The sequence below is a fragment of the Diorhabda carinulata genome, chromosome 6 (genome assembly GCF_026250575.1).
Source record: "Diorhabda carinulata isolate Delta chromosome 6, icDioCari1.1, whole genome shotgun sequence".
In the NCBI taxonomy this organism is placed as follows: Eukaryota; Metazoa; Arthropoda; class Insecta; order Coleoptera; family Chrysomelidae; genus Diorhabda; species Diorhabda carinulata.
In genome coordinates, this window is record NC_079465.1 from 19,898,780 (window position 1) to 19,923,693 (window position 24,914).

The 24,914-nt window shown below is 32.8% G+C and overlaps 2 protein-coding genes across 3 annotated transcripts in view; both read left to right on the plus strand.

The window, feature by feature from the left end:
* Positions 1–1,170: 1,170 nt before the first annotated feature.
* LOC130895056 (LIM homeobox transcription factor 1-beta) lies at positions 1,171–19,147 on the plus strand. 2 transcript variants are annotated; one of them, XM_057802168.1, is made up of 6 exons: positions 1,171–1,379; positions 5,390–5,452; positions 6,981–7,179; positions 13,824–14,069; positions 14,142–14,536; positions 16,199–19,147. In XM_057802168.1, exons 1-6 carry the CDS (start codon positions 1,289–1,291, stop codon positions 16,435–16,437), a joined length of 1,233 nt encoding a protein of 410 aa, XP_057658151.1. In that variant the 5' UTR covers positions 1,171–1,288; the 3' UTR covers positions 16,438–19,147. The 2 variants fall into 2 exon arrangements, with proteins under 2 accessions (XP_057658151.1, XP_057658152.1); XM_057802169.1 differs by having other exon boundaries at positions 14,145–14,536.
* Positions 19,148–19,918: 771 nt separating this feature from the next.
* The window catches only part of LOC130896038 (serine-protein kinase ATM), a 45,696-nt gene continuing 40,700 nt past the window's right edge, over positions 19,919–24,914 (plus strand). The window contains exons 1-6 of the mRNA XM_057803793.1: positions 19,919–20,250; positions 20,303–20,417; positions 20,490–20,651; positions 21,784–22,010; positions 23,513–23,614; positions 23,676–23,936. Of these exons, the coding sequence (XP_057659776.1) occupies positions 20,065–20,250; positions 20,303–20,417; positions 20,490–20,651; positions 21,784–22,010; positions 23,513–23,614; positions 23,676–23,936 (1,053 nt within the window). The 5' untranslated portion in view covers positions 19,919–20,064. The remainder of the gene's footprint in view (positions 20,251–20,302; positions 20,418–20,489; positions 20,652–21,783; positions 22,011–23,512; positions 23,615–23,675; positions 23,937–24,914) is intronic.

The window sequence follows — 24,914 nt, forward strand, 5'->3', positions numbered from 1 at the left end:
TTACTATAATGTCGTCTATTGGTTAGATTATGGAAGAAAATTTTAAAAAGTAGAAGAAGCGCTCGGAGTTGGTCAACAGAACGAACGTCCATCACGTCATTATGAAAATTTAATGACTCGCTAAAAATTGCCTGAAATTGATTTAATGCACCCACTATATCGCTCACAATTAGTCGAAAATTATGTCAAGTTTCTTGCTACTAGACCACAGAAGATCTACATCAAAATAATTATGAAACAACATGAAAAATTGCCAAAACGTCAAAGATAATAATCGCACGTAATCTACTTAGATAATATCGATTTTTTTGAAGAAATTTTTTGAATTTAATAGATATTTTTTTAATAAACCAATCTGCAGTTTGAATTTTCCCTTTTCAGTGGTTGGTACGTCACGTGAATTTTATAGAGATAATATTATTGAAAATTCAAACATTTTGTAGGTAGTTTAAATATTTCAGTAAGGCCACCATATCACGTACGTTGTCGGTATAAAATAGACATTGAACGTATGATACGAAGTACATACGACAATTATTTTCTCGCTTATCCTAAAATATTATCAAACTATGATCAATCTGAAAATGGTATATAAATCGTATTTTGTGTTGGGATGTAAAAATAACACGGCTAAAGTTTTTTCTGATGTCAAGAAATTCGAACAAATTATAAAAAATATATTTCTGTTTTCTCTTGAATTTTATAGAGAAAAAAATTATTGAGAATTCAAACATTTTGTAGGTAGTTTAAACATTTCAGTTCAGGCCGCCATATCGCGTGACGTCTTCCTTTTGTTAAAAATATAACCACATTCGTTGTATTATATAAAACAATAACAACTTTTGCGTGCAGTCTTTTATCAATTATTCCAAGTAAGAAATATACACCCCATACGTAAATTTCAATATTTAGTAACCCATTTCTCAGCGTGTTCAAACAACAACAGAAGATTTTCATAAAACAAAAGTAAGAAATTAGTCCTGAACTTCTTCCTTTAAATTTTTATCCTTACTGACTTACAGGACATCTCCTACTAGTTAATATAACGAGTGGGGATTCAGTCGATAACCACGCCTCGCGCATGCTCATCGCTTAAAGGTGGAGCGTTATAATAGTAACTACAACCCTTAAAGGGTGGGGCGATCTGACGGTTTCATCAGTGTCATAGACAGTATCAAACTTGTCGCAGTCGAAAAACCTCATGGCACTTTGTGTATTTTGTGCGTAACTGAAAACGTGTGACGAGCGGTACGAAATTTTTTTTGTGACAGTTTTGAACATCAACAACATGTTGGAGTTTTATCCTAATTTGAATTTAAATCCGGCCATGTTGCCCGAAAGAAACGGCTTAAGCGGTGCGGATTGTAACGGACGTTCAGGTGGGTACAAAAATTCATGAAATCTACAAGTTTTTTTAAAAAAAAACTTAATATGGAACAAATATGAGAGAATTAATCAAAAACGAAATAAACTTGGTTTTGAATTTATGAAAAAAACTGCATAATTCAAATAATTAAAACCTACTAAGAACATTGTTTGTCTGTGTAAATTTTATATTTAGCGACATAGGTAGCGTCATTTGGTTATGACAATAGACTTCGAAGTCATAAAAAAGCAAGTGCTTCTTTTAACGAACACATTAAGCAGAATTGATGCGGAATTTGATGGAACCTCAAAATCTGAAAGACCAGGAATCAGCGACGATACATGCAAAGTTAGATATTAGATATTAGCATTAATTCTACTTTTCCACGAGCTCTTAGCTCTAGACAGACGATTTAAATTTGGATCAAAATCCAAGTTTTCTCGATATTATATAGTATCTATTTACTGACGAGAAAACGTTTTGTTCAAGTCGTATTGGGTCGAGAAAATCCCCCCAGGTACTACACACTTAGCGTCCCTAAAAAATTAATGTTTGGGTAAAAATCGTCACGGGAAGATTCATTTGCCATTATTTCTTTTGTGGGGATTTAACAGCTGAGCAATATTTGGAGCAGTGCTTATGATTTTAATGTTAGAAAGTTTCTTGATAACCAGATTGAATGAAGTACTATTGGAAGAGGTGGAATAATGGAGTGGTCACTTAGATCACCTGATCTTACCCCTTCGATGATTACGTTACGTTAACCAACCCAAATAAGTAAATAGTTTTCATTTTGAAATTTAAACGTTGGCAACTAAGTAATTTCGCTTTTTACTGGTACTTGCTTTATTTTTTGAATAACTTATGTTAGTGCTGTACTTTGCCGTTTGTCACGTGATACTGATCACATTGACGTAATTTATAATGTTATTAAAACTATTAGTTGTGGGTTAATTCTAAATGGTGTTCAGAAACGAACATTTTTCTTTGACCAACGTTCTGATCGGTCTACTGACGTTAATGATGACCAAATCGAAGTCATAATTGAAGAGGATCGTCGAACTCTTTGAAAGGTTGCGGAGAGGCTTCATGTATCGCACACTTAAAATCTCTTGGGTGAGATAACAAGCTTGAGGTACCTCAAGAATTAAAAGAAATTAATTTTATACAAAGAATTAACATTTACGATACGCACCTTAAACGAAATGAAACCTTTCTTGAAAAGAATCATCACTGGTGATGAAAAATGGGTCCTGACAAGTAACGTAGTTCGAAAACGATCATGAAGCGAATACGATGTACCAGAACAAACCACGTCGAAAGCTGAAAAACAACAAAAAAAGCTCATGCTGTCAGTTTGATGCGATACCAAAGGTGTTGTGTTTTTTTGAGCTGCTTCTAAGGAACCAAACGATCAATTATGATATTAACACTCATCAATTAATGAAACTGGATGAAACAATCGAAGAAAAACGGGCAGTATTGTTAAATCGGGAAGGTTTAGTATTTCACCATGATAATGTTAGACCTCACACATCTTTAGCAACTCGTAGGACAGTATTAGAGCTTGGCTGGGGAGTAATGCCACATCCCCCATACAATCCCGATTTGGCACCAGCTGATTACCATTTATTTCGAAGTTTAAGGAATTCTTTAAATGGTGATACTTTCACAAATGACGATGAGCTTCAATTACACCTGGTTCAGTTTTTTGCTGATAAGGACCAGAAATTTTACGAGCGCGGAATCGTGAAGCTGAATGAAAGATGATTAAAGGTTAGTGAGCAAAATGGAAAATATATAATTAATTAAAAACTGTCCTTTCTTCGTCGACAACCCAATAATTTACGGTATATCGGTAGATCGGAGTTTTGAACATAAAAGTTGTCTCATAAATAATTTCCAATGCTTATTAAACAATTATACAAAAAGAAAGTCCAATAATCGGCGAGTGCTGAAGATAAAACTTGTTTAAAATAAGAAAAATAAAAATTTACTCTTTAGATATTTCTTAGCTTTGGTATAAAAATTTTCGACAATTTTTGTTTTTGTATTTGATATAAACTTCTTAATCTGTGATTCAATAACTGTAGATAGAAGTCCTTACTAAATCTAGTCTGTCATTCAATTATTCAAATGATAATGTTGCATAATGATTTTTTTTGTTTTAATTCATATAACTGTCAGTATAAATTCCATCTCGTAGCTGCTTGACATTGAAAGGAATCGAAAAACTCCATTTAATCCGTCAATTAAGCAAGTAGAAGCGTTCTGTTTGTACACCAACCACCACCAACTCAGAAAGCTCTAAAGCTTCACTTAAATCTATCTGTAACTCTAAAAGCTTGTTCCGCTCGAAGATTAGGGAACCGGAAATATCGCGACGACAGAACTCTCTGGAAACATTGAAAACGTTTTCTGGCTTCGTATAATTTTGATGATTAGTGGTGCATTGAAGATTACATTTAGGCAACCACCGTTATCGTATGCTTGATTTGGCGCTCTTCGAACTTATACAACGTCTCGATTTTCTCATCGACTAGCTTTTAAATGTTCAAGAGCTTTACCGTTTTTTTTTGTTAGTTGTCGATTGTTTTCAACACGCTCCTAATAGTTTAACTTGTATGTTTGTAACTAACTATTTGGTGTAGATTTTGCCCAACTTGGAGCTATCAGATTGTGTCTATATTAGATATAACTTCTTTATGAATGACATATTGATTGAATATGATGTACAAAGTTCGTAAATGAGTATCTAAAGTTTGAAAATGATACATCCCCAACTCGCCACTCTCCATTATACACTTTGCGAGTTAAAAATGCCCAAAAATCCTCAATTTAGCGGGTCTGGGGTAAATTTGTGGATTTTGAAGTCCGTTTAAAACATTGTATTGTCTCCAAAATGATGTTTACATATAAAATCAACCAATTTAGTGAGGCAGTTGTTAATATACCTTTCAGAATCTACCGTTTCATACCATACTCGACCCATATTATGTCTGGATTTCCCTCTTGTCGAAATCATACACCAGACCAGAGCTTTATCTGCGAATTTTGATTTTTTTATATGTTACATTGTTAGTACATTTTTCTATATTGAACGAATAAAAACCATTCTTGATTCCTTCTTCAAATTCGGCTATACCACAGTAAATATTTCTGCGTGAAATAATTTGGTTTTCAAAAATGCGAGCTCAGGCTTAGAGATTTGTCCAACCAAATTATAAATGACATAGACTCATCTGACTAATATCAAGAATATAAACTCCTAAAGTTTGTGCCAAAACTATTGTGGTATATTAATCTGATCCAAGCTGTTCCAACTATAATTTATCAAAAAGATGTATTTCTTTCAGTTGCTGTTTTTTTCGTCACATAAGGGACGTTCAAATAACAATTTTTAGACCCTAATTTCGCGGAACTGTCCTCTCTATTTGCTCTCATATCAACTCAAAGAGATTCACAGTCGTACTAGAGCAGTCTAGGCCCCAATATGCTTTAAAATTATCCAAGTATAATTATGTTATTATTGAAATCATTGTCCAATAAAATATATTCTCCTCGGATAGTTTACAAAAGATCTGTATAACCTAAAGGCTTAAGAAACTCTAATTTTTGAACGTTCCAACTTTACAAAGTTTACCTTTACCTTTTCGTTTATCTGAAATATTTCCGTACCGATTCTTATCTCAACGGGCTAAAAATCGTCACGATCTGTAACGCACCCCTTATTGGTAATAGTTATTTCAACCTTGCATGGTAGATTCGTTGAAAATATCTTTTGTTATAGCATTTGAAGCAAATTTTAATTATTTGTTTGATTATCGATTATCTAAACTATTTTTAATGATTAATTTAGACTGGACCGATGGATCTAATATTTATTTGAGCCAAATACGTAATTTGAAATGTCAAAGAACAAATTTTGAATCTCAACGATTCGTTCTTTAAACTCATTTTACGTATCTAAACGTCTAGAATTTGGCCATTTCATTATTTTAATACTTTTTTATTTTGTTGCAGATAATGGATTGATAAAATGTGAAAAAGCTTGGTGTGATAATAATAATCTACACAACCCCCTAGGTAAGTACTTCAAAAATAGCAACAGTACCCACATACATTATTTGTGTCACAAATATTTTAGGCCAGGAAGTTGCAAAGAAGTTTGTGATATAAATGACAAAGCTAAGATAATTTTTTGGCCACGTTTTGTATATTTATTTTTTTCCTCTCCTTATATTACAATAACGCTTTTCGACGCTGATTTGAAAGATGTAACAACCACTAAAAAGGTATATCGATTGCCCTTAACGATTGATTAATTATAAGACCCAAGTTCTTAAAACAAAATTTTTCCGTCAATAAAAAGTTCGAAAAAACGATTTGTCCTCAAAAACTGTACTTCAACATATTTTTCGGAGAATATCCTACTTCATACAAGTTCATACAAAAACAAACACAACTTGGAAAAAAAATTTATGTAATATCATAATTTTTTTATTTGTTTAATTAGAATTTTCTTTCTTCGGGCTTTATACAAAGATAAATACGGATCGACAATTTTCAACTTCTGTAATGAGCAAAAATATCTCTTATGTGAAAAACTTAAACTTATACAGAGGGTGTCTCATATGTTTCTACATATAGTAAAATTGCTTCGCTATCTTTCAATCATTTTCTTTTTGTTTATTGACGTCTTCTTCTGTATTTTCAAATGAAAACAAAAATGTGAAGCAGCCGTTGCAGCAAGGAAAATATGTAAAATTGAAGTGGTTGGTTTGATCGATTTAATAATGGAGATTTGATCGTTCATCTACGTGGGATTTTGAGATTACAAGGAAAGCATTGGAAACCCAAGCTAGTACCACCACCAGTTGATTATCGCTATATCACTATTTAAAATCATTAAATAAGATCGATTAGTACCACACGAAGAACTCCTAATTGAATCTAGCATATAGTCCGGATTTTGCACCGCCAGATTAATAATTAATCAGATCCAAGGTGAAATTCTCGCGTGGGAAAGAATTTGAATCAAAAGGAGATGTTGTAAATCCAGTGCGACAATTTTTTGCATCTAAACCTAAAGAATGGTTTTACCAACGTCTCAAAAAACTTTGGAACAAAATCAGAATATGGTGAGCTATACTTGAAATATTGAGGCTTTCGTTTTGTACGATTATTTAATACAAAATTAACATTTCAAACCGAAATTATTTAGGGAACACTCTCTATGGGTAGAATAAAAAAACTTAGATTTAGCTGTCTATGGTAGTTAGACTCAAAATTCGTGCTTACCTGAGGAGTCTTTCTAACCCTTTTTTTATACACTAATACTCAAAATCATACAATTGATCAACCAAATCATCGTCTTCAGAGAGTGAAGGTAAACCTCCTATTTGTTTTTTGTCATCTTCGTGTTGTTTTTCAAATCCTGATAAGCACAACTACAAAATATTTATTGGCAAACAGAAAATCATCATTTCTTTCAAATATACATGAGAATTCCACCAATTCACTTGATATTTTAAAGGTATATTCTAGTAGTGAAAAACAAAATTTCCTGTCGACTTTTTTATGAAAATGTATAAATAATTATTTTTTTTTACAGATAGCAGTTTAATAAAATGTGAAAAAACGTATGAAATGTGCGAAGGGTGCGGTCACAAAATTCACGATAGATACCTAATGAGAGTAGCTGATTGCAGTTGGCACGAACACTGTTTGTGTTGTTCGATATGTGGAATACTTTTGTCACATTCGTGTTATACTAGGAATACGAAACTATATTGCAAGTCTGATTATGATAGGTAAGTAATTGTCCGTCCAATGTATCATTAGTACTTACAAATTCCGCGTGAACGTCACTATTACAATGAATTACTTGCGACTGTATACAGCACGAACTGTACCCTAACCTCACTTCTTCGAGAGATCTTACAAGAATTAAAGCTATAGTGCCTTAACCCACACTGATTTTTATAATATAAAACAGATGTGTCGAGCTCAATTGTGCAGAAGGCCATATATCAAATTTTGAATTCGTAGATGGGCTAGATTGAAAATAAAAGTTATAAAAGATGATAGGGAATTATGTTGTGCTCGAGGATCCAGATACCTAATTTCTCTTGTTTTTGACAAGCTCATATCATATTTGTTATAGTCATTTTAAGAATTGATTGGAGATGTTGTTGTTTACGATTTTTGCAAATGAAATGGTGCCTATGAAGCTTCAAAATTGAATGGATTGTTGAAAATTGATTGAATTCCACTTCATTCATTTTGCGAAAGTCTTCAAAAACGATTGTTGAATTCCGTAATTAAATTTCGCAGAAATTGAAAATATTCATCGATTTATTTTTGGTTCACTCTGGCAAATGATTTTAAATGAGGGAAATGTTCCAAAGTTTGATTTTTTACCAGATTTTCCCACATCCTCAACTTTGTTTCAAAGGCTTGAATATATGAATACATTTGAGTGACAATCAGATTTTTACTCTACAACTTTATGTTGAGATCAGTCAAGTGTTTATTCATATCTACCAAAAAGGCACAATCAACCCACCAATCATCGTCATAATCAATCTGTTCGCCTTTTTCTAACATGAAAGCTTGAATTGCGTCACGTAATGCAAAAAATCTTTTTCAAACTACTCCTCGACTAAACCTACGAAATAAGGGACATCAGATTACTTTTCATTCAAATCTTGTAAAAATTGTCTGAACTGTCGGCGATTCAGTCCTCTGCTCTTTATAAAATTTACAATTTTAATTATAGGTTGCATGACATGGTCCATTTTTAAATATTTGGCTGCCGATGATTCCTGATGAATTATAAAGTGAAATCCCTCAAAATTTCCTGATGTTTTCTGTTCTAATTTAGTTACAATGCCTTAGACTTGAGAGTACGAGTATTTAAAACATCCTTAGAGGAATCGAATCGAAGTCTTAAAGCTCTAAAAAAAATGATTTTTCTTTCTGTGATACATTGCGATCGCGGGCCTTATTAATACGGCCCAAGGGACGAAAGCGGCCGTATCCTTGATACGACTGATATAGAGTCTCAAGACGCAGATAGGCAATAATTTTGACGATGAGATGCAAGAAGGAAAAATCCTTTTCATTGTGAAAAGTAAAAACCTCCTATGAAATTAAAGATTTTCAAGAGGTGGTTATAAGAAGAGAACGAAGAGAAAATGACAACTAAGCCAAAGATTGACGTAAACTAAAAGAATGACTAATTATCTTTATTTGAGGTCAGTTTGGTCTACAAGTTGTTTCATTTTGCTCAATATTATTTTGTTTTTCCCTTCATTAAAAGGAGATTTAGTTAAGTTTAAGCACAACTTTTTTCAGCGAGTTTTAGTTCAAACATATGAGCTTGATATTTTCTTATTTTGTTATTTTCTTACATCAAACTAAAATAATCATATTTCGTTTTATTTCTTTAATATTTAAAATTTTGGTAAAGACTTAAAGAAAAGTCGAAACGTCAAATTTTATCTAGTAGCACCATTTAATAAAAAAAACTTTTAAAAACTTTCTGGAGAGAAAGACAAAGTTCAAACTGTATGTGCAGCGAATTTGGTACGCCAAAATACCGAATTAAATGATTTTTGTATTGACTTCCCTGTAAAATTAGGATTAAGAGCTTATGGCACTATTGAAATAGGGGTGCGATAGTTCGAATCTGTTACGAAAAAAAAATTTCGAAATATAAGGGTTGACAGAAAAGTTTCCGATCAGAGACACAAGACATTCTTTTCCATATCATTTTCATTCTCCAACATATTCTCGTTTCACTCTTAGAGTAGAGATGCTCTAATCCAATCGTGTCAAAAATAAGAAGAATCATGTTTTATAGAGCTTCATTCGATTCTTCTACGGATGTTTTAAATGCTCATAATCTCAAGTCTACCGCGTTGTCACTAAATTAGAACAGATAACATCAGGGAATTTTGTGGGAATTCACTGTATAATTCATCAGGAATCATTGGTATCCAAACATTGAAAAGTTAAAATATCGAGCCCATTTCTTTGAACTAAAACTCGGTGACAAAAGTTTTGTTTAAACTTTTAAACTAAATCTTCATTTATTGTAGGAGAAAACAAAAAAACAAAATAATATTGAGCAAAAAGGAACGACTTGTAGACCACACTAGCCTCAAATAAAGATAATTAATCTTTCTTTTTGTTTGCTTCAATCTTTGGCTTAGTTGTCATTTTCTCTTCGTTCTCTTCTCATAACCACCTCTTGGAAATCTTTACTCTCATAAGATGTTTTCACTTTTCACAACGAAAAAGATTTTTCTTTCTCATATCTCATCGTCAAAATTATTGCCTATCTGCGTCTGAAGATTCTTTATAAGTATCAGTCATGTCAAAGTTACGGCCTGCGAGCCGCTTTTGGTCCCTAGGCCGTATTAATAAGGCCCGCGATCGCAATGTGTCACAGAAAGAAAAATCATATTTTTTAGAGCTTTAAGACTTCGATTCGATTCTCCTACGGATGTTTTGAATACGGCGTTGTAACTAAATTAGAACAGAAAACATCAGGGAATTTTGTGGGATTTCACTTTATAGTTCATCAGGAATCATTAGCAACTAAATATTTCAAAATGGACCATGTCATGCAACCTATAATTAAAATTGTAAATTTTATAAAGAGCAGAGGACTGAATCGCCGACAGTTCAGACAATTTTTACAAGATTTGAATGAAAAGTAATCTGATGTCCCTTATTTCGTAGGTTTAGTCGAGGAGTAGTTTGAAAAAGATTTTTTGCATTACGTGACCCTATTCATGTTAGAAAAAGACAAACCAAAAGCAAACCAAAAAAATTCGATGAATATTTTCAACTTCTTCAAAATTTGATTACTTAATTTAACAATCGTTTGTTGAATCGTTTTTTGAATGAAATGGAGTTTAATCAATTTTCAACAATCCATTCAATTTTGAAGCTTCACAGGCACCAGTTCATTTACAAATGGAGTTGATAGTCTTCAATAGGACAGTATTTTGAAAGAAAAATCTAATGAGATTAACGCTCTTACATTTTATACACAATATTTCAAGAGTTTGGATAATAACCCGGAATTAAAAAAGCATACAGCACAGCATGTTTGGTAGCATCTATTTATGTGAGCAGATGTCATGAAAATAAACGAGAACAAACATTGTAAACAGCAACGTCCTCAATCTTAAAATGACTAAAAAGAGAAGTCAGGTATCTGGATACTCGAGCACAACACAATTAACTACCATCTTTTATAACTTTTATTTTCAATCTGGCCCGTCTACGAATTCAAAATTTAATATATGGGCCTCTGCAAAATTGAGTTTGACATCTCTGCTTTAACGTTTTTAATCCTCCAAAATATTAGTTGCCGTATTTTTACTCAAAATAGATCTACGTATACTCCTAATGAAAACCCCTTTTTTGCAAGAAATCTCCAAGGTTAGGAAAGAGGAAAGAGTCACTAGGGACTCGATCTAGTGAATAGTCGAATTTTTTCTCTAAGTAGATGTTCACGATATCACCAACCGTTGGTCAAAATTTCAAATCCCATTAAGATCCTTAGCAAGCGTGACACTAAATTACAAAAGTGATCCCATAAATACCCGGCCTGATTTAAAGATAATAATTCAGTTTTCTATTTATTTCCAATCTTTCACACCTACGAATTCAAAATTTAATATATGGCCCTCTGCAAATTGAGTTTGACACCACTGCTCTAACCTTTTTAATCATTTTTATTAAGTGGTCCCATGAGTACGATTTAGAGATATTGATACTTGCTTAAATATCTCTGATCTAACTAGACTTATACTTATACAAGAGCTGAAGTGGTAAGTCTGCTCTTTCGTTTCTAAAAGTAAAGTATTAGAAAGCAAAATTTAAACGAGCCCATATCTGCTGTCAACACAAGCAATGTATTGTTTGACCATATATGACGACCTCTCCAACCATGACGAAGAAAATCCACAGCTCGGTATTGAATGTACACTTCTGTTCACTGGAAAACCATACATAATGTCACTGTCATTGTCAGTGATAAATTATTCTATAATTGGTTTGTGTTCAGTGTACTTAATTCCTCCTCATTTGATTGAAACTCAGAAAGCTGTCATTATTAGCAAATTGGAAGTTGGTGGTCTATCTGAAGACTGACATCTCATCTTAATGCGAATACGAAGAAACGATGGGGAAAAGACGGGATCTTGTGTGGAAAGATTGAGTCTGGAAGGAAAATTTCAAACGACGTACCAAATGTTACATTGATTAATTTTTCAAAAGAATATCCCTTTGAATCGGCTGCTAGTTCTGCATGTGCAAAAAACTTTCCAGGATCCTGTCCTACGTTATGTGGACGAATCAAAGCTTAGGATTTGCTGTGCCAGTGCTAGGAAAGCATTGCTTTCAAATGAGTACAAGCAATCCAGAGTTGTGTTTGTACTCAATCATGTGTAAATATATGTCAAATATAAAAAAAAATTATCTCCACGTGTATGTTTTCTTCTTAGTACTGGTACTATTAATTAATTGTAGTGACCTAATTAACGGTACTTTCTGTATAGGTATATTCGCTATTGCAATTTTTTATTTTAATAAAATATTATACCGGAAAGTCTATACAATATATACAACGCATATACACCGAAAGGCAACATCCGCATCCCTCGATTTAGCACAAAGATCCCTTAAAGGCCGTATAAGGGCTTTATTGGATCCGCTCCGACGCGTTTCGAAACTCATATCGCGAGCTATAGGGGTAAAGAGGAAAAAGTACGGCGTTAGCTTATATTTGGAAGCTCCGTCGTAGTCGATTCTAATAAAGAATGAAAAGCTTTTCGTCGTTTTTCTTTTCAAAAAAGGCGCCGTTTCTTTTTTCTCCTACTCTCTGATGCTTTTATGAAAATTGCAAATGATTTTTCTTTCGGTTTTTATATTTCCATTCGTGCGTTATTTTGTTGGAGGAAATTAAAAACTTCTTTTTTTCGCTATTTTATGTAGGAAATAAAATTTTATGAGAGGAAAAACAATATTTTGACGGGACAAGTCTTACATATTTATACAACAATTACTTTTATTACAGAAATCGTGTATAAAGTCAATTTAGTTAATTCAATCATATCAAACAAAAACTAAATATTTAATTTTAATATAGGCAAATTGCATCATTCTCATCATATTGCATCATTAGACACAAAGCGCCCAATTTCGACAATGTACTATGTACTCTGATGTGATCCATTAGCATATCAATCGATGACAATCTCTAGCAGAGGAATAAATTTGTAATTGCCAAAACGTCACTGATAATATCGAAACCTATACTGCGATTTTTTAGCTCCAGAGCTTGACGGAGCTATCAGTCACACGTCAAATGACTCCATTGTAGTAGTTCCCATGCAGACTGATATTCCATGACCTCCTCGCAGTTCAGATTTGACGCCTCTTGACTAGATGACAAAATACATAAAGACGTGACCGATTGTTCTATAAAAGTACTTTACGATATGAACTTCATAATGGCTTGGGAGTTTTTAAGCATTAATTTAGCGATTTAACAGAATTGAAGCTTTTGTCCACGGTCTTAAACTTGCCTTCGGACTTCACCTCACACACAGACTTTTACGAATAGAAAAATTATCACTTCCATGTAATGAGTATTTGAAAATTCCGCAAGGAAACAAGCAAATACGTTGATTTCCTAGCTTCCCTATGAAGCCACGTGTCCATCATACTCCAATTGTCTCTTTATCGTATTACCTCCTCGCCATGGTCTTTCCCAAGACTCGCTTTCTAATTTATGATCCTCATAAATACACGAAGATGGTCTTAGAAGTACCTGGCTTGGCCTAGAGTACCAGAGTTTGAAGAGGTCGTACGACCTGCAAACACCACCATCACTGGTTGATCAAATGAGGTGACGAATCCAGAAATGTTGAAGAAAATCCACAAAGCGGTACTGGATGATCGTCAAGTGAAAGTGCGTGAGCTGGAACAAAAACAGCATCGTGATGATGTTTAATCGAGAGTTTGGCAATTTTTCACAGAAATAAAGCCTTTTCATAACCATGGATGAAACTAGGTCCATTATTTCAGACCCGAAACAAAAGAAGAATCAAAACAAAGGACTGAAAAAGGATTAACGACTCCAAAAAAAAAGGCAAAGACATTTGGCCAAGAAGAAAGTGTTGTTCCATCAAGACCATGCACCAGCTCACACATCCGCTATTGCATTGGCTAAATTATTGAATTAAAGTTTGAATTGCTACTTCATCTACTAGATTTAGCCTCCTCGGATTATTTTCTATTCCCAAACATGAAAAAAAGATATTCCAACAAAAAAAAAAGAATATGGAACTTATTGAACATCGTTGGAAAAAGTGTTTTTGAGCTAAAAGAAGAAAAGGTTTTCTGTGTATCTGACTGTAGATATTTTTTGTAGGATATTTGGGGTGAAGTGCTCAAGATGTGGTGATCGATTATTGCCACACGAAATGGTAATGCGAGCCCAACAACACGTCTTTCACTTACCTTGCTTCGCTTGCGTCGCTTGTGGTCAACCTCTTCAGAAAGGAGAACAATTTGTTATCAGAGCTGGACAACTATTCTGTCGAGGAGACTTCGAAAAGGAATTGTATTTATTACAACAAGCTAGTTCTGGAGATGATGATTTGTTAGATGAAAATAGGTGAGTAAATTCCTTCTCATATTTCAAAATATGAAATTATTAAACAGATGTAATAACATATTTGTTTTTCAGTAGACCAAGAGATGGTAGGAGAGGTCCAAAACGACCCCGAACAATATTAACGTCGGCCCAACGTCGTCAATTCAAAGCGTCCTTCGAAGTAAGTCCTAAACCTTGTCGAAAAGTACGCGAAGCTTTAGCAAAAGAAACTGGTCTCAGTGTTCGAGTTGTTCAGGTATGGTTCCAGAATCAGAGAGCCAAAATGAAGAAGATTCAAAGGAAGGCCAAACAGGACGACGGGAAATCTTCAAGTGATAAAGAAAAAGGTGATAAGGATGATAAAGTTATTAAGCAAGAATCTCCGAATAGTGAACATGGACATTATATGAATTTGGGCAATTTGGTTGACGGCCATTTTCAGAGCTCTAGTCAACCGCTTAATCCTAATGTTCCCTTCTCACCCGATGGTAAATAATTTAATTTTTTACTCTGAAATGAATATTTTAAGCCATTTATGGAAATACTATTTACCATCAGCCCAACTTTGAGTTATAGCGTTTAAATAATTCCCAATGAAATTTTAAAATAACATCCAATATTAAACTTAATTTCATGTCACAGTTGCTACATTTATACCCAATAACATCCAACCACTATTATTGATATATTCTGGGGGATACGAAGCTGAGAAAAGCATATACAGGGTGATTTTTAGGAGGTTTATTCAGATTTTCTAGAGCAGCTTGACATTGGCAGTAAAATCCGTATTTTTATAATAAGTTTGTATATACTTACCCAATTTTATTGACATACTCATAGAGCCTATCACCATTTTTAATAAGCAACTCATTTTATACACAGAGATTCATAAAGTGTCACGATCCGTCGTATCTACGAAACCTCACAGCCTTTAACTTTAGGACAAACTTGGCCAGAAAACAAAATAAATTTATTACTTTTTTATTTGGTTTGTCCACACTTTTAAAAGGCAATAAGAAAAATATTATCATGATACGAATTTTGTTTGTCTTCATGATTATTTTGATGTAATCAATCAGTAAACAGTCAAATTCAAAACCGCCTTCAACTCTTTTATAAATCAAGGTTCGCCTTTGGATATTTAGATAAATCCTCCAAATTTTTGTCCGTATATTTTTGTTATATCATACATATACATAAATTATTTTTTCAAACCAAATGGTACGTGATCTAGTTCTATATAACATAATTTATGTAGCTACTTCATAAATTTGGTGATTTAAGCTTGTATCGGAGTACAAATAAGTCCTACAAGACCTGATAAATGATGGCTTCAAAGTCCAGCACGTTTGGGTCACTCGGACAACGACGAAACCGATTCGCTCAAAACTTGGATCAGTAAATCCATGAATAGGACTTAAATCTAATCTTGGGGTATCAAAAAGTGTAGATATTACATTTCTCAGTAGTTAAAAATGGGTCAAAATTTTCATCGTGAGGCAAGCTAATGTGCCTATCCCAGAAATTACTTAAACAGACACAAAATTCGACTGGTGAATAGTCTTCTGACCGGATACAGACTATATGCAACACAAACGAAGAGGAAGAAATTGAACACCACGTTATCGGTGAGAGTCCAGCACCACGTGCGAGGTTCAAATATTTGGGCAAGCCTTGCAGTATGCAACAGTTTTTGACCACCTAACCTAACTATGAGGTATCAAGACATTTCTTGTTTTTATTTGAGGTAGCTACTCGGTAAGTTTGGACCAACATCACGCTCAGGCAGATTTTACTTGTTCTATAACTCAAATTGTACCGGTTTGTGAAATAAAAGAAGTGACTGAAGTAGTTTTTACTTTAATGGAAATGTGAGCTCTCAATCTATTTCGTTAAAAATATAAACGGTGGCTCATTGGTTAAATATATTTGAAGATATTGCAAAATTTAGCAGAGCAGTTGATTACGATATTGTAGCACAGTATTTAGAAGAGGAATATCATGGTACCACCTTGTCTAATACTTTTGAATATTACAGTAGAAATGAAATCAAATAAAAGAGTTACAAAATGATATAGATGTTCTAATTTTGCCTTTCAATTTTAAAATATCAAGTTAGATAAATAATTAAAACTATTGTTCATTTTCAGATAACTATCCAGCCCATTCGGGAGAGAGCTTCTGTAGTTCGGATATCTCGCTTGATGATAGTACAAACTTCGATCAACTAGACGAAGCAACATCTGATACGATATCTTTACAAAACTTGGAATTACAAACGCATTCCCATCATAATGAAGGAGGATCCACATCTACGTCAACTTCCATAGCAAATCCCATAGATAAACTCTACCTCATGCAGAATTCTTATTTTAGCACGGAACAGTAAATTTAAAACAATGAATTGTATCTCTATGGGAGGGTTCCGGTAAGCGCCCACAACGCTCACGTGGAGTCTCTTGTGAATAGTTAACGGAACGCACTTTAAATTATTTTATCTCAAAACGGAACTTCAACCTATTCAGAAGATAGTAAAGAAAAATAGAAGGTGGTACCTACACCCAGTGTCGTATTTTAAAATTTGAAGCCCTGGACTGATTAGTTTTGCCGCCCCCATAAAAAAATCGTTTAATAATGAAACAAGACCATACAAAAATTAACACCAATTATCAAATATCTACATTTTTAGGGATGTACAAATGTCCATAGAAAATTGCTATTTTTGTATATGGAAATGCTTCCTTTGATTTTCTTTCTTTAATAAATAGGTTAAGTTGCCTTAAATTCATGATTAATTGGGTATAATTCTTGGAGTTCTTAGGCGTTATCCTTCACTTCCGATTCAGTTATTGTATCCAATTTGCCTTCTACATCATAAGAACTGTCTAGTTGCTTCCTTTTAATTATTCTTCCGTGAATGCTTCTGAATTCTTCTGAGCATTTTCTTTCCCCAGCTTCTTCGAAAACATCAGAGGATCCCTTTTTGTTTCTATAAAAGTGATGAATGACTCGTAGAGTCTGGAGCTCTATATCTGCGTCAATCCCTTGTAAGTTTAGAGATTATATTAAATTGTTTTAACACATATCCTCAAAATTCAGATGATATCACCGTTTTTATACAATTTAATTGAGCCAAAAGCTTCATTTTTAACCAAAGCCTTCTGTGGGATAACTTTTTATATCTTCTAGAACCGATATTAACTTGTCCTAGGCTGACCATAGCCTGCCACCCCGGGCCATGACCCCCATGGTAAATATGTCACTGGGTACATCGATGTTCTTTCTCTATCTACCAGCAGTTCGGGCCCAGTTGAACAAGATCCTCTATCTCGCTTTCTTTATATTTACTATTTTCTCTAAGATTTATACACGTTGATAAATTAATGTCACAAACCGATTTTGATCGATGGTTTGATTATTTGAAGTGATTCAAATCGAAATCTTTAATCTGATTAAGTCGCATTCAACTGCGAAAACAAAAATCCCAAGACCGTTTATTTAAATTTCACAAAAATCCCAATCGAAAATCTAAGCACTTGAGAATAGAAAAAATTCGATTAAAATTGTTCTCCTCAATTACTATATGAATAATATTCTTTCTTTGGTTATTAACAATCCTTTTCTTATCTTGTTTACTGCGTTCTGAAACAGATCCACAGATGACACTCCAAACCACTGGCGTAGGTTATGCAACCATGAATGTCGTCTTCTCTTTCGTCCCTTCTTTACCTTCGGCAATCAACTGCAAAACACGAGATTTGTCATGTCTTAGTATGTATAATACTAAAAATACTTCATTTTCCTTTTTTTTTTTGTTTTTACTGCAAAGACGACTTCCATAGAACAAGAAATAGGTAGCACTTTCCTTTTGAGATAAATAAAATTAATCGAACTGAAGAAAACGTACAGTAGTTTTTAAAAAAATAAACAGTCAAACGAATCTTAAAAGTTTCGCTTGAATGAAACAAAAAATTAAGTTGAGTACAAAATTCAGTGTTGTTTGTTACTTTTCTTTATAAATCTAGTCTACACAAAATGCAAAGCACAACTTTTTATTTACCGATAATATTTAAAAAAAAAATTTTCATTGTAATATACATAATTTGTTATTTTTTATAAAATTTGATTTTAATGGAATACGAAAGATAAAAATTTGTCAATTGTCTTCAATTAAATCTGTATAGATATTAAAATAAAGTATCCCGTTTTTGAAAAATGTATATTAATTTATATTCATTTCAAAAATAATTTTTCGTTCAAAATATGGGGTGTAGATGTGATGAGAAACATCTCGGTTTATCTAAAAGTGTCCGTTGAAAGGGGGCAAATTAAGGTGGCGCTTTAGCAGGAAATGAAAAGATTTTAAAAACATCGCCAGAAGTTTTTAGGGTGAGATACTAAATTAAATACTTATTTAAAACATAATTTGTTGTATACAGTTACACACTTTTTTAGATTGATTCTCCTTACCTCTACACTCCATAGTTCAAATTTATCTTTCCCACGCCATTACACATTCTTCGTTTTATTCTTCTTTTGGTACTTTTTTGTATTTGCCCGTCTTCGCTAATTCACTTTTCTGAAATTTCTAGAACTGGTACCAATACACCAACATTTACCGTATGACGTTTCGATAACCATGTTATCGTCTTCAGAGTAATGTGGTAATGTAAATAATTATCGCATTTTTCACATTACGTTATACAATGTGTCTACGTTTCATTAATAATCCTGAATTTATTTCTCGTATTTCCTGTCAGGTATTAACTTTGATTTTTTATTATCTATTTTGTTTATATACATTTAATTTTAACCAAATTTCTTTCTTTCCGTACTTGTACAGAAATTTTATTATACATTATATAGAATATAATTGAAAAGTGTATTATACATGGATTTACTTAGAATTATTGTAAATGTACATATGAAAAAAAATCCAATAAATGTAATAGATAATAATTGTGTATTATTTATTACTTTTATTTAAAATGAGTCGAATTATTACTTGTGATGAAATGTTTATGCCAAATATAGGGATTTAATATTGTCTAGATTTTATTATGTATATTTTAAATAAAAGATTATAACAAGTAAAAAAATAGTTTTATTATTAGTATGCTCATTCCATAACGCCCCTTCGTCCTCCAAAAAGGACACGCGTAGCACTTCTACCCACCAATTTCCCTACCAGACCTTGCTTGCGCTCGTCTACGAAAATAAATACACAAAGAAGTGATTACAGAACGCAGTTATCACTTTAAAACCCTGAAGAGCTTCTAAAAAGATAACAGATGAATCTGATATTCCTCATCCCGAAGTCTTTATAAACAGTTTTCCTTGAAGCAAGGAGACCAAAACGAAGTCGTAATTGTTTCAAACTAGAGAATCATAAAGCAGAGCAACAAGATTTAGAATCTTGTACAAAAAACTACTCTAACAATCTATATATACATGCTTATTCCACATACACAGAACTAGAGTTAAGAATAATTCTTTTATCTGCATTAACTGCAGGTTATTTTAGAATTAGTTCTTTCCCAGTGCCACTAAGAAACAGCATCGTTAACTGGAAACCATCATTGGTGGATAGTTTATAACCACCGAGAAGAAGAAGACACTATCATTATATTGGTTTGACATAAACTGAATATCCAGTATTCTTCCGAACTGCTATATTGAAATACGTATGTCTTCCTTCTGTCTCATAAATATCGGAGATTTAAATTGAATTTAAAGAGTAAAACGATAATCTAAAAACTAATCTAAACATTTTGTGCACAGTTTTTGAATAGTACGTTTAATTTATCTATGGTCTAGGTTTACTATAATATATGGTATAGAATCTAAGAAAAGAAGAATGTGGTTATGGTTTTAAATTATGGCGGTATATTTTCAATATCTATTTATTGATAAAATATGACTGTTGTTTGTGATAAAAAGCATTTTTTTGTAACTTAAAGTGTATAAATATTAGTTTTATAATTAAGCGAATTCGTGTTAATAAATCTTAAGGAAAATGAGCAGTAGCGATTTAACAGATTGTTGCATTTCTTTGGATAGTGATAAAGTGAATGAGAGGAAAAAGGCTCTTACAAAATTAAGTTCTATTTTAGAAAACCCTGATATATCTACCGAACTTAATGGCGAAAAAAATATTTCCTGGAGAAGACTCATAAAATCATTGCAGAAATGTCTTAAAAAAGTACTGAAGGTAAATGAAATAATTTGTTTTGCATCTCATTATAATTTTTTAGGATGCGGAAAAATGTTTCGAAGACGCGAAGAAAAAAAATATTTCGTCTGGAATACCAACAGTTTCCCTTTGCGCAGATATATTTGTTCAAGTTATTGATATGGCAATTAAAGAGGGTAAAACTTGAAATGAATATTACATATTTTTTTAATATTTTTCACTTTTAATTTAAAATATGATCATTTTAGATGACCAAATAGACGTTTCTGAATTAATTCGATATATAATCGGTTGCTTAAACGATATGAAAATGAAAAAGTGTTACGAAAAACAATTCCTAATAATTGTACAAAAATATATTTTATTAAATCCCCGTTGCAGAGGGCAGCTCGATGTGAATGATTGGACAGGTAGGCTTGCTATATATATTTCTGTTGGATTGTAGTAGATTTTTGGGGAGTCGTTTTGGCTTTTCAACAACTCTCCACCTATACTTAAAAGATATTTTGTACGACTGTACATCTCATTGTTGTGCTTCAAAAATGCATAGACTCCCCCCAAAGGAGGCTATTTTCTGGGGCTTTTGTTTCTGATTTCTCGAGGTTTGAATCATTCTAGGATAAAACCCTTCTAATTTTGAACCATTCACAAAATATTGGTTCAAGCTGCATATTTCTGTAGATATAGAAAAAAAGGTTACTTCAGGATTTATTTTCAGAAATACTAGGAAATAAATTAAGATAACAGAAACTTTATTTTATTGTACATATCACTGACTGCTCACAATAATTTTATTTAAAGCGATTTATTCAAAAATAGCAGTTGTGCATTATTTTTATTATGACATCTAGATCTGGACTAACTGCTCTTGTAATTTTTTTAATCACAATAAGCCAATATTATTTTTATTAAATGCATTAGAAGTACATAGGATTTTTGCGATATATTGATTTTTGGCCAAATGGTGCACTTCTAAAATGGAAAGTTAGAACTGGCCAGAAAAAAAATGTTAGATAATTGTTAATAACAAATGAACTATGCGATGTAAAGAAAAAGTCCTTTGTAATTTTAAAGATAGTGTGCTTCAAAAGATATATTCAAAATTTCAAGTCAATCAGTTGAAAATTGTCTGAGTTCAGCCAACCTAAAAAATTCTGTATTAATATGAACAAGTTTAAAGAAGTATTAAAAAGTTACGGATAATTTCGCAATGTCCTTAATCAGTGATGCTGAAAAACCGAGTAGTTAAAAATTTGTTCATGCCATAATCTTCTAGGACATAATTTTTGAGATCTTAGGGATTTTTCGAAAATTCTAGGGTGGCCTAAGACCTCAATGTTTATTGATTTACAAACAGCTCTCCTTTCTTATAGCTTTTAATAATTTGAAATGCAACATACAAAATTTGATTATTTTCAAAGCATTATCATTACAATAACAGCTACTTATTATTTTTTTTTCAAACAAATACTAAATTTGAGGCTACAAGTACAACGGTAAAATAATCTATTCGCTAATCCCACTAATTTCCTTTCATTGTAGAAATTTACATTATGTTGAAATCATTGCTTGAGCAGTATAATGAGCATGTGGTGGTCACTAATTGTTTTATGACTTTAATTAAATACGGTCCTCTATGTGGTCTCCCTCCTATGCTGTTACGAAGAGAATTTGGTTTTTTGACAACGATATGTCATAAAGTTAATAATGGATCGCCGATATCCCTGCAAGAAAATATTTTGGAAATTGCCCTGGAATTTTGCAAACATGTAAGTCTTACACATAATAAGAACTCCTCTTTGTTCATTTATCATCTCATATAATTTCTTAACAATTTCCTTTTTTAACCTACCAGTATTAGGGTCGATTGGGGTAATTGAGGATAATGTTTCTTATTTTGGATCCTTTACAGATTTTATATATTTACGAGTATATTTAAATTAGCAGTTTCGTTCCATTTTCGCCAGAGTTTTTTTTGTAAATTGAAGAGCGTTTTGGGTGAAAAAAGTAGATTCGACATGGCGGCCTGCTTACATTTACCTCTATTTCATTGGGGTAATTGTAAACAGACTTCTTTTTAACCATTGACCTTATCAAAAAAATTTCTGAGGTAAATCAAAACTAATTAAAATATAATCACTATTTAGGAAGATTTTGTTTGATATAAATCGTGTTCACATTTTCCCTAAAATAGGTGCAGTTTGTAATATACACTGCCGAGCATAAAATTTGTTATTTGAGAAATTTTTATGTTCTGAATTGTTTTTTGATTGTAACATAGTTTACTGACTATTTGCTTGAATAAAAAACAAGTTTGTGTTGCTAAAAATTGTTTTTTGCAAGTAATAGAAATGAAAAATTTTATTTTTCTATGATTTTTGTTGAAAAAAAAAGAATGTTCATGCTTGCTTGCACGTGACGAGGCATGTTTTGGATCATATTTTGGATCACATTCTGTGGATTACTGTCCCATTCCCGCACCAGTACGGTTTTGGGGGCCGGCACATGTCCATGTAATCGTCTGCCCATCTCATCCCAAATGTGTTTAATGGGATTTAAGTCTGGACTGCGAGCAGACCACCCAAATTGCGTGATTTGATACTCGTAATTATCCGAAGCAGTGTGGGGTTTTGCATAATTTTAGACAAAGTCAGAGTCTTCTCTAATAATAACCACAAATGGTATAACGTAGTCTTCTACAACCTTTATCAGGTACCTGGGCGCAGTCAACGTCCCATTTTCGAGAAAGACTTCAAAAGATATGCCTCCTTACACCATAACTGATCTTCCACCAAATAGAAGTCATTCGGCATATCTCTCGTACTCAGTCGATATACTGATGGACAATGATGTTGTTGGCTATGGGATACGGATAGAAGATACTAATGTTGATATTCTTCATTTGACAAGGTAAAAGGTTTTTAGTCAAAGAAATTGATTGCATTTGCAAAATTGGAGGCATTTGAATAGTATCAGATGTTAAAGTTTTTGAAGCATCAAGAGCAAATTAATATTTGGACAGGTTTTCTGAGAGTTTTTCTTTATTATCTGGGAATATGCCAGTATTTTTGAAACAGATATAATATTGTTAGGAACCATGGATTCTTGTGAAGTGATGCCGAACAATTCTGTAAATTTTTTGCTTACTCAGGCAACCACATCCTTGCCTAATCTGTTCTTTCCCAAACTTTACCAATTGTTGCTCACCCCAATTGATTTTATATCAAATGAAATAGAAATGGGTTGAATCGATTATTTTTATTTTGTTCAGACTGCCAAAGATAATAGAGTCTCGTGTTGTAAATTTGGAGAAGATATATTTTCAACGTTTATCAACATCTATGAATTAAATGGAAAACAAGAAAAAACAAAGGTTAGTTTAATTTGTTTTATTACAAATAATATTTCTATATATTAACGCGATATTTTTTTAGGAGTTGATGGTGCAGTTTTTATTATTGCAAGTAATAATCCATCATCCAAATGGAGTTTCCGAAGATAATAGTTCATCTTACGCGCATAATTGGAATCAATGGAAAAAGATATTGAAAACAATCTATAGTACTTTAATTAGTACGGAAATTCATTTATATTTCAAATGTTATCAAAAAAATACGTCGTTTTTCAAAATTAATGGAGAAAATATAACTTTGTGTTCTAATTTTACAAGACTTTTCGTTGAAATTAGTAAACAGGTGAATACAATTGAAAAACATCATTAAAATTATACAAGAAATTGAAATTATGTAAGGATTGATTTGTTAAAGGCCAATATTGCCTTCTTTAAAACTGGTTAGAACCTTTCTCTTCATATTTGAGTCATCTCAATTGTTTGAGCTTGGTTTCACAGTTTATAGTAATGGTCAAGGACCATTGAGCCCTTATGATAGGTCTGTCATACTCCATTTGAAATTACTACTAAAATACTTTGAAAAGCCAATCAGGCACTTTGACTTGAACCTTTTGATTTCACTAGACAAACTGTGAGACTTATATGAACCCTGCTGTACACTCGCCGATAACATAGTTTCTTCCTACTCCTTTCACCTGCAACACTCCAGGTCTTCCTTGATACCTATAGTGTGGAAATGACGTCTTAGATAACCGTGAAGTGTAGTAATTGAGGCACAAGTTTCATCAATAAGTGCCTCAGTTGTGTATCTATCTATCTCTACAGGACTTGTCTTGTCAGCAAATTGTTAAATAAAAATAAGAATATGTTCTGGGTTCATCGGTGGACTTGCCGGTCTCAATATAGCGAATGAGTCCACGTCGTTGTTCCTCCAGTCACCAGGTAACCAAAATTTAGTAGCCATAACTCACCTGTTCTTGTAGGACGATCTTACATTCTAGCAGAAGCATAAAGCACATCGTTTCAGCTTTTGTGACTTGTATGGCTGCTGTAATGTTCGAGCAGATTGAGATTACTTTGTATCTACAGTATCGATTGAGTATCCTATATCCAAAATCCATCACAGCTTAAAAGACTGTAGTATGTTACCCAAGGGATAAAAATTCGTTTATTTTGTAGTGTCCTTTTGCCCCGACAAACCCGTTTATCCTCAAGCCATCTGTGGCTTTTTTTATTGTGAGCAATTTTCTTCCCAGGACCGACAGAGTGAAGTGAGAATACAATGAAATAATAAACTTTTTTAATATATTTAAATTCTACT